We start from the raw sequence: 14,978 nt of genomic DNA on the forward strand, positions 1-14,978 counted from the left end.
AAGGTTTGCAAACTATAGCATCAAATGGATTTGCACTGACGGTGTGCTAAAGTGTTGGCGCTCCTAACCCCCAACGGTTGATCATTGTTGCATGTTATGTAATGGCATTCCTGGAACACAATTTCTCACTCATTCAAGAACCTTTCTCCACATGAGTGGTCCTTTGAACTGGATCTGCTCACCTTATGACTTGTGGAGCATTAATATTTTCTAAGCCTTAACGTGAATCAATTTGATTAAGCATTTTTGATTACCTCGCTACATCATGTTAATTCACACGCACTAGTCAGATTGAAGAATGTGTAAAGCCCAGACTTGAGTCAGAGAGAGATATGTGTAGTCATCTAATTTTATGTTATCTAACCCTTTTATCCCAAAAGAACGTACTGGTATGTTTCACAAAACTCATCCCTTTACCCCCATGGACGTACCGGTACGTCCTTGCAAAAAAAAATGGTATAAAAATTTTTTTTCTTCATATTTTTGATAATTTTTTGAGAAAATTCAGGCATTTTCCAAGAGAATGAGACCAACCTGACCTCTCTATGACAAAAATTAAGGCTGTTAGAGCAATTTAAAAAAAATATACTGCAAAATGTGCTGGGGAAAAAATAACCCCTTGGGGGTTAAGGGTTGGAAATTTCCAAAGAGCCTGGGGGTAAAAGGGTTAATACCAGGTTCATTTGTAGGTTGAGTTTCTCTACAATTTTGCGTAGAGACTTTGTTTTTGTGCAAATCCATTTCACCCACCTGTTCATTCAAGTTAGAGGGTAGCATTCATAATCTCAACCAGAAAGTCTATTTATGGTGTTCAGACGTCAATTTAACCTTTATTTTTAATCATTTGGTACCTCGGTTTACCTTCCCTCCTGTACCTAATTTTCCAACCAACGTCCTTGTAAGCCTAACACTTGTCCTTGCCCAGTACAGCTACTGGCACATCGTGTTTAAGTTTTCCTACAAATTTATGTAGAAACTTTGTTTCATACAAAGTCCATTTCAGTACATGTGTTTATTCCGAGATGGCGGATGTTAACCATAACACCAATTAGAAGATTCTGAAATACTAGAGCTCGGGGTTTTATTTACAATTTTGAAACACTATGTATATATATTTCATGTTTTGTTTTACCCTGTATTGTGCTTTAACTTGGTAGTTTAATTTGCGTTTTGTGATTTTCATTACTGCCACTTATTTGTGCAACACTAAGGCTAGGGGTGAGGTGGGGGAAATCCGTACTACTAGAGAAAAATATTTCTTAAAAATAAGGTTTTAGACTTATTGAACACAAACTACTATGAAAATAAAGTCTAAGGTAGACACTCAAATGGATATAACCAAGTTTTTTTTCTGAAAAAAGAAAATAACCTTTAGTATGTACCATCCCTAGCAAGGGGAAGAGCTTAATATTACTCTAAATATTGATTATAAGTGCTTTTTTAATCTTTATAGTCGCTATATATATTCCCCATGAAATGGTTTTCACAAAAAACGCTTGAAATCACTCTTAACTTTAGCCTAAAAAACAAACTTCCTGTGCTTTTCGCGGCTCTATTCCACTTGTGGTACTCAATTTTCATTAAAAGGGCATAGGCTTACACACCATCACTTTTTCATTTGTTTTCTCAATTATCATAAAAATATCAATACTTGGAAAAACTATTTCTTTGGATAGATTCACATTCTGTCCTTACGCCAGACTCCTGCCCAAAGTAACTGCTGCAAAACACTCTTGTGTACATATGAGACGAAGTATATTACAATATAACTTACTAAAACTCTCTCGTGCACATATGAGACAAAGTATATAATATAACTTACTAAAACACTCTCGTGCACATATGAGACAAAGTATATTACAATATTAACTTACTTCTATCCACATCCAGCTGCAGCGCCTCTGTTTCAGAGTCTAGAAGTTTGCCCAGGACTCCATCCTGAGAGATGCTTTCTCCAGAGGAGTCGTGGCCCTTCGTAGTCAACTCCAAGAAACCATCTAAATAAAAGAAAGAGATGCATATTTACTATATGTAGCCAGTCATACAATACGTTAACCTTTTTACCCCCAAAGGACGTACTGGTACGTTTCACAAAACTCATCCCTTTACCCCCATGGACGTACCGGTACGTCCTTGCAAAAAAAATATGAAATTTTTTTTTTCCTATTTTTGATAATTTTTTGAAAAAATTCAGGCATTTTCCAAGAGAATGAGACCAACCTGACCTCTCTATGACAAAAATTAAGGCTGTTAGAGCAATTTAAAAAAAATATACTGCAAAATGTGCTGGGAAAAAAATAACCCCCTGGGGGCTAAGGGTTGGAAATTTCCAAATAGCCTGGGGGTTAAAGGGTTAAAGAATGTTAAAATATCAATATCTCAATAACAATGGCATTAGTAAGTCAAGGTCGTGAATAGATGTGTAAGTAATGCCGAAGTCTAAGGCCAAAATAACACTAGTTTTGTAACATGTCACAAGTGGCAGAGATTTTCTCTTTTATTTGTGTTAACTCCTTCTCTAGACTTGCGGCTGGACAACATTTGGCATTAAAATGCAGAAACGGAAAATTGAAAAATGAAAATAAAATATGCCGAGTATAAATTCGTAACTAAGTAGATAATTACTTATGACTTTTTGCTATTTCTTTTTTGCTTTAGATGGCGATAGGAAGGACTTAATAATTTTCAGAGCTGGCTTGTTTATTCAAATGATTGGTACCTTTCCTCCTTTTAACCCTTTTACCCCCAGGCTATTTGGAAATTTCCAACCCTTAATATTTATTTTTTTTCAAGCACATTTTGCAGTATATTTTTTTTAAATTGCTCTAACTGCCTTAATTTTTGTCATAGAGAGGTCAGGTTGGTCTCATTCTCTTGCCTTTAGTTTCTCAAAACATTATCAAAAATATGCAAAAAAAAAATTTAAATCGCATTTTTTTGCAAGGACGTACCGGTGCGTCCATGGGGGTAAAGGGATGAGTTTTGTGAAACGTACCAGTACGTCCTTTGGGGGTAAAAGGGTTAATACTACTAAACCTACTTGGTCGAGTAACGAGAGAGGAGGGCATAGTTGGGACCAGACTGCTAGGATCCAAACCAAGAAGAGTATAATCTTGGTTTCCCAATATATATGGAAACTGTGCATTACTAAAAGAAAACGCGTTCATATCCCAGACATTTCTCATCATTATGGATAAGAAGCAATTATTCTGCATTTGCCATCTTCATAGTTTTCTTGCTTGGGTTGATACTTTGAATACGAAGCACAGCAAGTGTATGGTGGTTATGTTTATGGTAACTTAGATATCTAAAACCTTTTGTGTTGCCTCTTTATAAATAATCCTTCCTCCCTGTCATGATGTGATATTATAAATTAAGTCTTTATTTTATATGTTTGGCTGAAAGTATCTATCTTGTCCTTATTTCAGTAATTTGCTACTTTTTTGTGGTGCACTTTATGCATTAACTATTATTTACGGATTGTTAAGGACTGTATTTAAATCTACATTGCGGTTATTTAATTTATTATAAATGTTATGTAGTTTAATATCTTTTTTGGGCTCGAGCCATGTCGTCCTGATGGAAGTTCCAATTAGGTAGCTTCCTTGGGTATATTACAACTACGGCGATATTCCCAGAGAATTTACCTTAAGGTACCCAGAATTCTAACTCCTGGAGCGAATATCCCTAATAAAAGAACCAGGGATATCGCAAAATATCAGCGGACGTATTCTTGACACGCCACATGGCAATCTGTACCCCGAACAGAGTTAACACTTCGTAGGGGTCAAATGGCAAGAAAACGAAAACGATAAGAAAGGGGGGAGCCGTTCGTAAGGTATCTCTCCTCTCCCGTTTCGTAAGGGTGCCTTGCGCCGCTCGCGGCGCCATCTGTATTCCTTTTTGCGTAGATTAACAACTCGGTGTTTTTCCCTGTGTTTCTACCAAAATCTTGGATTTATTCAGCATTTATGCTTTCTCCAACTTCTTCTGCCTCCGATAAGTTGAGTACCAATTCTTTTATGTATAAATGTAGGCTCTTGGTAAATTTTAAAGTGATTAAGAGAGTTATCTTTGTTACAAGAGCTGTTGCCTGCTGGAGGCGTCCTGGACGCTGTCGCTCGCTAGATAGGAATTATTTTGTTAGCCAGAGCGACGTTCCCAGCTGTTTCGCTTTAATAAATTTAGCTGCTTAGCTTATTTAGGATTTCTTGTATGATGCTTTTAGTATTAGTGCCTTGGCAAAGGATTCGCCTAGCGTGGCTTACGCTAGACCTTGTAGCCTAGTCGTTTGGCCCTTGTACTTCCTGCATGATATTTAGATTTCCAAGTGTTTTTATTTAATTTTATTGAAGCGTTAGACAACGTTATACATATAAGATTATGCTGAGTTCTTCCAAGATGGTATACGAGTGAGTTTCGGTGAGTTAGGTAATCGATTCTCCCAGTGCCTAAGCTAGGTTGTCTTGGGGCCTTGGTATACCTTCTTGCTGTCCCCGGTTGCTCCCTTCTCTTCGGAGAAGGTGTGCAATCCCTTTCCCTCTGTTTAAGCCTTGGGCTTAACCCTAGTGGTGTATTCGAATTAACTTTCGATATTACTATATTAGGGTGTTCTGTTCCTTCCTGTTCCAGCAAGTCTGGCTTCGGAGAGGGGGCAGAACAGCAGAGTTATTAGTCTGAGTCTGTCTCGTTTGGCTTGGGGTCGAGTCTCCCTCGCTGGACTGTTACAGACTTAGGAGGCTTAGCCTCCTTCGGTCACTTTCGAAGGTCTCTGTACGATATGAGTCCTTTCTTCGGTGACCCATCAGACTAGTCCTTGTTGCTGTTCCGGATGGTGGGGTTGAGATCCCTCACCCGGGAATGGCAACACCTTCCTTGCCTTGGTTCGGTGGGAGGTGGCAAGCATGCTGGCCTCCCTCCCCGGATCTCCCTTAGGCTACGATGAGTTTTCTTGGCGGTGGGTGATCCTTAACCATTGCAAGGGTGGTAGGACCCTCTTTGTCCCTTCCCCTCTGTCCTTTCCGTAATGTTCCACTACTGTTTGTCTTCCTACATCTGTACCTAGCATAGGTTAGGATGTAGAGTTGACTTAGTCCCCTGCCGGCCGGCAGAGTGTGCCGGCCGGCAGAGGTCTGTTGCTTTGAGTGCTGCCCGGTCCTCCCTTGGTCCCTCATCCACGCCTATCTGTAGAGCCAGTCGGCAGTGGTTAGGAAGCTTGAATTAGATTCTCCCCTTCCTTTTGGGCACTCTTTCGGTATGTTGGGCATGGAGGTAGTATAGCCTCTTAGCCCGGCATCCATTCTGTTTTCTTCTAGTGTTGTTCTATACCGACTGCCGGCCTGGGTGGCCGGCAGCCGGGTAGTCGGTGTTCTCTGGTTCTGTTGCTGCCGGCCGGCATCGGGTGTATACCTCTGCCGGCCGGCCTTTACCTCGCTTCGTCTGCCGGCCGGCCTTTACCTCGCTTCGTCTGCCGGCCGCTATGAGTGGTGGCCGGCAGCCGGGCGCTACCTAGTGTGGCTGCCGGCCGGCATCGGTTGTATACCTCTGCCGGCCGGCCTTTACCTCGCCTCGTCTGCCGGCCGCTATGAGTGGTGGCCGGCAGCCGGGCGCTACCTAGCGTAGCTGCCGGCCGGCACATGCATCGGAACCAGAGTTCTGCCGCCTTATAGTTCTTAAGTTGTATACTTTAGATCTAGCTGTGGTATGTGCCGGCCGGCACATTGCCTCCTATACTGTATCAGTATTCCCCAGTATAGTATTTAATGTGGGGAGAAAACTATAGTATGGTAATGTTACAACACTGTGTTTTCTAACATGCTTGTGTTGCCTTGCACAGCCCCTTGGTGTTGCCTTACAGATATAGAAAGTGAGTTCTTTCTTGTCTACTAGCCAGTATCTTAAAATCATTCTTTAGGTGTGAGCTACACCTATTCCCTTTGGGAATATTGCTTTGGTTACTCTAGAAAAGACTATCCATTTGATTTTATTATCTGGAAGGCTGCAGCAATTGACTGTGTGGGAAACACAAGTGTGTGTCTTCCCTTTCTATTTTCATATGTTAATATATATACATGTGATATGCAGTTCACTTGATACTCATGGAAATTTTCTTCTTTTACAGGAGGAACATCCGAAGTGCGGTAGCGTCTTCTGCAACATCCGCAGCAAGAACTTCTGCGGACATGATTTGTGTAGGAGGCACGCAGCTTGCGCAGCCTCCAAGGATGATCTCCGTTACTGGGACCCTCAGGTATGTTCAGTATGTACTAACCTGGTAACTGAGGCTTTTGATTCCCCTAGGACGACGGAGTCAAGGGATGCAGCGAGGGAGAAGCTTCGTACCTGGGTAAGGGGGTTCCAGAAGAACACCTCCGGACCTTATCTTCCCAACGAGAAGATGAGGGCTTACCTCTTTCCCAGGGCTTCATCTGATGCAGTCATCCCCCAGCCTAGGCCGGAGATCCCTCTAGTCCAGATCCCAGTGGATGCTGAAGTGGCGGACGCCATGCAGGACATTCAGCTGGATGACAGGATGTCGGACGTATCCGAACGTCTGGAAGAGGACCTCCTGGCAGGGGGCCAGGCCGAAGATCAGGCTCCAGGCGCCGAAGAGGAAGAGGTTGTCGAGCCATCGGCCGCTCCGGTTCAGACCCCTGAACCTGTTCCCTCAACTTCGTCCGCTCTTCCACCAGAGCTGGGACAGGCTCTCTCCTCCATCGTTGGTATGATCCAACAGATGCAGAAGGAGAATAGCGAGAAGGCGGCTGCAATGGAACTGCAGATGCAGAGACTTGCAGCTTCACGTGGGCCCCAGAAAAAGCTCAACGTGAAAGACCTTCCTGTGTGCTCAGATGCTAACCCGTGGAGATATGCTGAGCACATGCCGATGACGGTCGGGAAGATCGTCATGTCGGAGAAGCTGGGTTCAGTTCCCCTTGAGGAGGTGGAATTCTGGCCCAGCAAAGGGGCGTACCCGGACTGTTACGTCCGTCTGAAGAAGGAGCCGGCCTCGAAGGAGGAGACGGAGCCAAAGGAGGTGATCGTGTTTGACCACGCCAAGGCTCAAGCGTTGTTGTCATCTGCGATGAAGGAGAGGGGCTTCTCGAACTCGAAAGTTGCTGCTTTGAGTAAGAAGCACCCTTCCTTCGTATCCTCTCCCGCTAGAGCTTTCCCCTTTCTGCAGAAGGGGTTCGCGGCCGTGCTGAAGGCAGTTGAGGCTGGCAAGCCATGCCCCTCCCTGGAGGAGTGTAAGCCCTTGTCTCTAGCCCTGCCGATGGACAACAAGGACTGGAAAGACGTCCATCTTACCTTTTCGGTCGGGAAGTTGGACGCCGATATTGTCTGACTTCCTTCTGCGGAGGGAGCTTGAGACGAAGGAACGTTTGGCGGCCTCGATGTCTCTCCAGACAACTCTCGAGACAATGGCGAGCGACCCCAAGGTCCACGAGATGTTTATGGTGGTGGCCAAGACCCATCTGGCCACGGTGACAAAGGACCTCTATAGCTTTGTCAAGGCGAGGAGGGCCTGTAGGGAGTTTGTGTTCGCTTCGGCTACAGTGAGGCACGAACCGAGGAAACTGATCTCCTCCAACAGTTGGGGCAAGGACCTTTTCCCTAATGATGTAGTCAAGGAGGTGGTGGACAAGGCTGCCACGGAGAACAGAAATCTTCTCCTGAAGTGGGGCCTGTCCCTCAAGAGGAAGTCTTCCCCTGACGAGGGTCCCCAGCCGAAAGGGAAGACGAAGAGATCTAGGCTACCTCCCCGGCCAGCCAAGCCTTTTAAGCAGCAACGACAACAGCAGCAGCAGTTGGCTTTGCCTTCGGTGCCCCAGATGGTGGCCCAAACCCCGACCACCTTCCAATGGGTGCCCCAGGCAGTGTCATCGCAATCCCCGGCATTTAACCCGGCGTTCGAAGGGCAGTCCACTACCTTTCGAGCCAAGCCTAGAGGAGCAGCCAGAGGCTCGTCTAGACGCCCCTCAAGGGGAAGGGGATTCAAAGGTGGTCGCGGTCAGGGAGGCAAGACTGCTGGACAGCAATCAAAGTGAGATGATGCCGGTAGGAGGGAGACTGCAGAACTTTCGGGATCGCTGGACCTTCGATCCCTGGGCCCACAGCCTGCTCAAAAATGGACTCGGCTGGAGCTGGCACAGCACTCCGCCCCCGTGCCCTCGATTTTTCCAACACTCCACCCCCGTTTTGGAGGAGTACATTCAAGAACTGTTGGAGAAAAATGTGATCCGAAGGGTAAAGTCCATCAAATTCCAAGGGAGGCTGTTTTGTGTTCTCAAGAAGGACTCGGGGAAACTCAGAGTCATTCTGGACTTGTCGCCACTCAACAAGTTCATAGTGAACTACAAGTTCAAGATGCTAACATTGCAACACATAAGGACCTTACTGCCCAAGAGGGCATTTACCGTCTCCATCGATTTGTCAGACGCCTATTGGCACGTTCCAATCAGCCGCTGTCTCTCCCCCTACCTAGGATTCAAGCTACAACGAAGACTATAAGCCTTCAGAGCCATGCCGTTCGGGCTAAACATAGCCCCAAAGATCTTCACGAAGCTTGCGAGCGCAGCTCTCAAAACAATTACGCCTAAAAGGGATCCAGGTGGTAGCCTACCTGGACGACTGGCTGGTGTGGGCAACATCCAGGACAGAATGCTTGCGAGCTTCCCAACAGGTGATTCAGTTCCTAGAGTATCTAGGGTTCAAGATCAACAGAAAGAAGTCTCGTCTTTCTCCATCTCAGAGGTTCCAGTGGTTGGGAATTCACTGGGACCTAGTGTCACACCGTTTCTCCATCCCCTTGTCGAAAAGGAAGGAGATAGCGGGGTCTGTCAAGAGACTTCTAGATTCCGAAAGGATATCAAGACGAGAACAAGAGAGGGTACTGGGCTCTCTCCAGTTTGCGTCGGTAACAGACCCGGTGCTAAGAGCACAGCTGAAGGATGCAGCCGGAGTGTGGAGAAGCTTTGCATCAAACGCGCGAAGAGATCGGAGAAGACCGGTTCCGCTTCGTCTACGTACTCTTCTCAGACCGTGGTCCCAAGCCAGGCAACTAAAGAAGTCGGTACTTCTTCAACCGCCTCCCACGTCGGTGACGATTCACACAGACGCCTCGAAGGAGAGGTGGGGAGGTCACTCTCATCGGAAGAAGGTCCAAGGGACCTGGTCAAAGCTATTCAGGACCTTTCACATAAACTTTCTAGAAGCTATGGCAGTGCTTCTCACCTTAAAGAAAGTGTCCCCGCGTCACTCGATCCACATAAGGTTGGTACTGGACAGCGAGGTGGTTGTGAAATATTTGAATCGGCAGGGATCGAGGTCCCCACCTCTCAACCAGGTGATGTTGGCCATATTCCGACTGGCGGAAAAGAAGAAGTGGTACCTGTCGGCAGTTCACCTTCAAGGAGTCCGCAATGTGACAGCGGTCGCTCTATCCAGGTTTACACCGGTAGAGTCGGAATGGTCCCTAGACGCAGGATCATTCTCCTTCATCTCGAGTCAAGTCCCGGAACTGCAGATAGACCTCTTTGCGACGAAAGACAACAAGAAGTTGCCCCGGTACGTGTCCCCGTACGAGGACCCCTTAGCGAAAGCAGTGGACGCGATGTCCCTCGACTGGAACAGATGGTCCAGGATCTATCTGTTCCCTCCTCACAACCTTCTGTTGAGGGTCCTCAACAAACTGAGGTCCTTCAAGGGAGTGGCAGCGATAGTGGCCCACAAGTGGCCGAACAGCGTGTGGTTCCCTCTGGCACTGGAACTACGATTGAAGTTTCTGCCGCTGCCGGACCCAGTTCTGACCCAGCGAGTCCAGAAGTAGACTGTCTGCGCTTCATTACGGAAAACCCGGACCCTGCAGCTCATGATTTTCTCTCCCTAGCGGTGAAGAAGCGGTTCGGGATCTCGAAAGACAGCATTGACTTCCTGGAGGAATATAAGTGCAAGTCTACTAGAAGGCAATACGAGTCAGCTTGGAAGAAATGGGTGGCCTTTGTCAAAGAGAAGAATCCGCATGTGATCTCGACGGACTTCTGCTTGTCCTTCTTCATCCACCTCCACGGGCAGGGGCTGGCAGCTAACACGATTTCTACGTGTAAGTCTGCTTTGACAAGACCCATCATGTATGCCTTCCAGGTAGATCTCGCTAATGAGATCTTTAATAAAGTCCCGAAGGCCTGCGCTAGGCTCAGACCTTCAGCACCTCCAAAGCCTATTTCATGGTCTTTAGATAAAGTCCTTCATTTCGCCTCATTACTGAATAATGAGGAGTGTGCGTTGAAGGATTTGACCAAAAAGGTTATCTTCCTGTTTGCACTCGCGTCCGGGGCCAGGGTTAGTGAGATTGTAGCCCTCTCGAGAGAGGAGGGTCGTGTTCAGTTCTTGGATGGGGGAGAACTGAACCTGTTTCCGGATCCTACGTTTCTCGCTAAGAACGAGTTACCCACCAATAGGTGGGGTCCCTGGAGAATTTGCCCTCTGAAAAAAGATGCATCTATATGTCCCGTAGAATGCCTAAAGGTCTATCTTCATAGAACTTCAGACTTCAGGGGGGGTCAACTGTTCAGAGGAGAAACATCAGGCTCAAATTTATCTTTGAAACAACTCAGGGCGAAAATTACATATTTTATTCGCAGAGCGGATCCTGACAGTTCACCCGCAGGTCATGATCCGAGGAAAGTTGCCTCATCATTAAATTTCTTTAACTTCATGGATTTTGAACATCTGCGTTCATTCACCGGCTGGAAGTCTTCCAGGGTGTTCTTTCGCCACTATGCGAAACAAGTGGAGCAACTAAAGAGGTCTGTGGTAGCAGTGGGTTGCGTCGTTAACCCTGCTGTTTAACTCTGCGAGGAACAGTGGATTTAATTGGGACTATTAATTCCAGGGTGAGTGTGTAGTTATATGCGGTGCTATAACTAAGTGTAAGGGCACGGGTTGCCCATGTTGACTGTTCCGCTTTCAAGGTGAACTTGGCATAAGTACAGACATGTGTGCCGGCGTCTTTGACGCTAATGTGAGTAGCTAGTAACACAGACTTTTAACTTTGGTACCTCGGTACGTGAAAAGTGGCTCTAATGTTTTCTTTCAGATAAACAAGTATCTGTTTACTACCATACTTATGCAAATCTTTGGTTATCCACCTCTTATATGTATATAATTGTTGTAACCATGCCTAGTTATTGTTTGTCAATAAACTTGTTCTTGGGAACCTTGCGTCTCCTTCACCTATGTCAATTTTCTTATCATTAATTGAGCATTCATCTTATGTATGTTTATCGGGGATAACTATAATAGTCTGTTCCTTGATGCAAGCTTTTGTTGCACTGGTTTATGCTTTCCCTTAGCGAAAGGACTTCCATCCCCTAGAGGGGACGGTGGCGGTTGCAATTTCTTCTTACACAGATATAAACTTTTGTCCAACTCAGTATCGAACGTGGAACTTGTCGATGTTTCATGTTGACGCAGTAGCTTTTTACAAATTATGCTTTACTTTATATAGGGTGAGGCCACTATATTGGCTTGCCAGTGATTCATACATAGGTGTATGTACTCTTCGAAACTTTTCCAGAGTCTAGTAGGATTCTTCCCTGTAGGGGGCAGGAAGCTCTACCATGGTTTATGGTTAGTTGAAAAGATGTATAACGGTAACATCTTAGGTCTCTAGGTCGAGTCGGCCGGGGAAATACTTCTGGGGAGTACGGCACATTTTAAGAATCCACAGATACAGTAATCCTCTGGTATACTTCCATCAGGACGACATGGGTCGAGCCCAAAAAACGGATTTTGAGCGAAGCGAAAAATCTATTTTTGGGTAAGATGGCCATGTCGTCCTGATGGACCCGCCCTGCCCCTTTCTTGGGAAGAAGAAGGGGCTGTAGGTCCCCTCCCTACATACAGTATCTGTAGCACCTCGTGTATCGCTACAAGGAATACCCATCTGTATTCCTTGTAGCAAAACGGGAGAGGAGAGATACCTTACGAACGGCTCCCCCCTTTCTTATCGTTTTCGTTTTCTTGCCATTTGACCCCTACGAAGTGTTAACTCTGTTCGGGGTACAGATTGCCATGTGGCGTGTCAAGAATACGTCCGCTGATATTTTGCGATATCCCTGGTTCTTTTATTAGGGATATTCGCTCCAGGAGTTAGAATTCTGGGTACCTTAAGGTAAATTCTCTGGGAATATCGCCGTAGTTGTAATATACCCAAGGAAGCTACCTAATAGGAACTTCCATCAGGACGACATGGCCATCTTACCCAAAAATAGATTTTTCGCTTCGCTCAAAATCCGTTTTATTACATTGATAATGTATGGCTAAAATAACATTATTCTTTCATGATATGTACGTATATTATCAAGACTTGACTCATGTTTTCCGTAGGTGGCGTTTTCTCCTTCTCTAACTGATCAGTTATTTTAGCCCCTGTTGCACTTAAAGCAGGTAGTTTATAATGATGTTTTTCTGGGTCGATCTGTGGCGCTGGGTGAAAAGAGTCCTTCTTATATACCTTTTCTGATAAAACCTTCCAATTATACCAGAGAAAGATAAAAGCATGGAATGCTGAGGTTACAACCCTCGCGCGAGCACCTTTAGGGTGTCGTGTATAAAGCAAAGGCGCGTGAAATCCACTATTCACAGGTTGTCTTCCATTTAGTTAATTCCTTCGTCAAAGGGATGGGCCGATACAAAGGCCCTTGCCAACCACCAGCGCCACACCACCCACGCCACGACGCGAGCGCCATCTGAACAACATCCTTCTTTTTGGACTGATAGAATAGTGTGTAATTTGTGGTGCTCTCGATCGTTTTTAACAGTCATGGATTTATTTTGTCATGTCCGAAGCTCCATCTTCACACATTCCAATGTTAAGTACCATAGTTTGTTTTGACAGTATTTTATTGTACCGGGCTTTTGTTTTATATCCAGTATAGTCTGTTTTATTATTCCAGTCTGGCCTTTCATGGCGGCCATTGTTTGTTCACTTGTTTGGGAATTCATCTTTATCTGCCCGTTTAGTACTCTGTCACTTAGGTTCTTGGTTAAGTCCCTGGCCTTATGCCTTTAGAACCGTTATTATTTTTAATTTTTTGTGTATTTATGCTCATGGTACTTTTTGCTAGCTCGCCCCAGGAAGGCTCGATTTAGACTATATCCTTATTTATTGGTTAAGTTGTCGTTATTCTTCGTTTTTGGTTATTACAATGACTAAAAATTAAAAAAGAAAAAGGAAAAATAAAAATAAAATAAAAACAATCAGTTTTATTTTACTTTCCTTATATTATTGTGTGATGTTAGCTTTTATTATGTAACCTTGAGAGTGAGAACATAGGGTGCTCGTTTATTAGCTCGAGTAAGGGAGGTGATTTTCCCGTTCTCCGTTTTTATACGTTCACGAGTTATTCAGGCCTCCTCTTATTATCAGAGTTGATGATAGTACGTTTAATGTTATACACGTTTTATTGATGTGGTTACTGTTAATATAGCTAACACTATTAGTAGGAACGTTGGTGTATGAGTCATTAATTGGGTTCGATTTATACCGACACCCTTAGCTCCGCCTTGAGTTATGTTTAGCTCCGCCTTGAGTTATACGCCGCTATAATGGATACTCATTGGGTGAGAACTAGTCAGATATTTGGAGTGCAACGGTGAAATCCGGCACTCAGACTCCGGCTGAGACCTTTTTGCACACGAACCTTTGTCATGTTTGATCTCAATTACACCTTTCCGGCCCCCTTTTTCATCGAATCTCCGGCTACGCTGGAGATAACTCAAACATTCATTGAGGTTAATGTTATCGTACCGGTGACGGTCACGATCTCACGGGGACTAGCCTTTGCTACCGGATCTCCCATACAAACAGAGATCAAGCAGACGTCCAGAACCGGAGTTAACAATGTGATACCGATGAGGATTTCACAGTTTCATTATTACGGTTTCTTTTTCATCGAATCTCCGGCTTAACCGGATATCGTACAGGCGATCAGCATTGAGGTTAATATTAGATTTCCTCTGGTTCACGTTGTCACTATGACGGACCTTTGTTTGTACCGGGGATGGTTACCGGAGATCCGGTACAGTCGGAGATCACTCAGACCACGGGTGGCCAATCTTTTGTTTTACCTGTGTAAAAAAAAAAAAAAAAAAAAAAAATTATTTATGAACGGAACTATGCCTATATTTATGCATGTATTTAATTCTAACTATGTATAAATATGGATAAATATCCATACAACATCGTGTTCAAATAGAATTAAAATAATTATGCCTATATTTATGCATGTATTTAATTCTAACTATGTATAAATATGGATAAATATCCATACAACATCGTGTTCAAATAGAATTAAATTAATTATGCCTATATTTATGCATATTCAATCCTAACCGTCTAAATATGGCTAAATATCCATACAACATAGTGTTCAAATAGAAATACATTAATTATGCCTATATTTATGCATAGTCAATTCTAACTATGTCTAGATATGGATAAATATCCATACAACATAGTGTTCATATAGAAATAAATTTCCACCCAGTGGCGAATGCGCCAACAGTGTCACATTTCATGAATGCAAGTGTCGCACTATACCCCAGAAGATAATACATTAAATAACTTGTCTTTAAAATGGTTTTTTAAGAGTATACAGCTGATCCCAGCCTGTGAATAGGATCGCTAACCAAAGTTCAAGGAACATCCAGACTTATGTCCCCTTTGTGTTACAGAAGGTTCGCCTGCATGGTTCCCATCAGGATGATGATGATTCTCTCTGGCCTGCAAAGAGAGGCTCTCCACCCTTGGGTATCGAAGTTGGGAAGGAATGCTCCATTTAGAGGTCCCTATCTCCTCGGAGTGTCCTCTCTAAGGTTGGACAACGACCCCATGGACGGGCAGGTATGTGGGGATGAGTTTTGAGCCTTCAGCTTTGCAATTACCTACGTCACCGACCTAGGACCATTAAAGG

The 14,978-nt window shown here is 44.5% G+C and overlaps 1 protein-coding gene across 2 annotated transcripts in view; it reads right to left on the reverse strand.

Moving 5' to 3' along the window:
- The window catches only part of LOC137637001 (crustacyanin-A2 subunit-like), a 46,455-nt gene that overhangs the window by 1,964 nt on the left and 29,513 nt on the right, over positions 1-14,978 (reverse strand). For both annotated transcript variants that reach the window (XM_068369315.1, XM_068369316.1), the window contains exon 4: positions 1,875-1,997. In XM_068369315.1, coding sequence (XP_068225416.1) covers positions 1,875-1,997 — 123 coding nt within the window. The remainder of the gene's footprint in view (positions 1-1,874; positions 1,998-14,978) is intronic.

The sequence above is a fragment of the Palaemon carinicauda genome, unplaced genomic scaffold (assembly GCF_036898095.1).
Source record: "Palaemon carinicauda isolate YSFRI2023 unplaced genomic scaffold, ASM3689809v2 scaffold481, whole genome shotgun sequence".
Classification (NCBI taxonomy): Eukaryota; Metazoa; Arthropoda; class Malacostraca; order Decapoda; family Palaemonidae; genus Palaemon; species Palaemon carinicauda.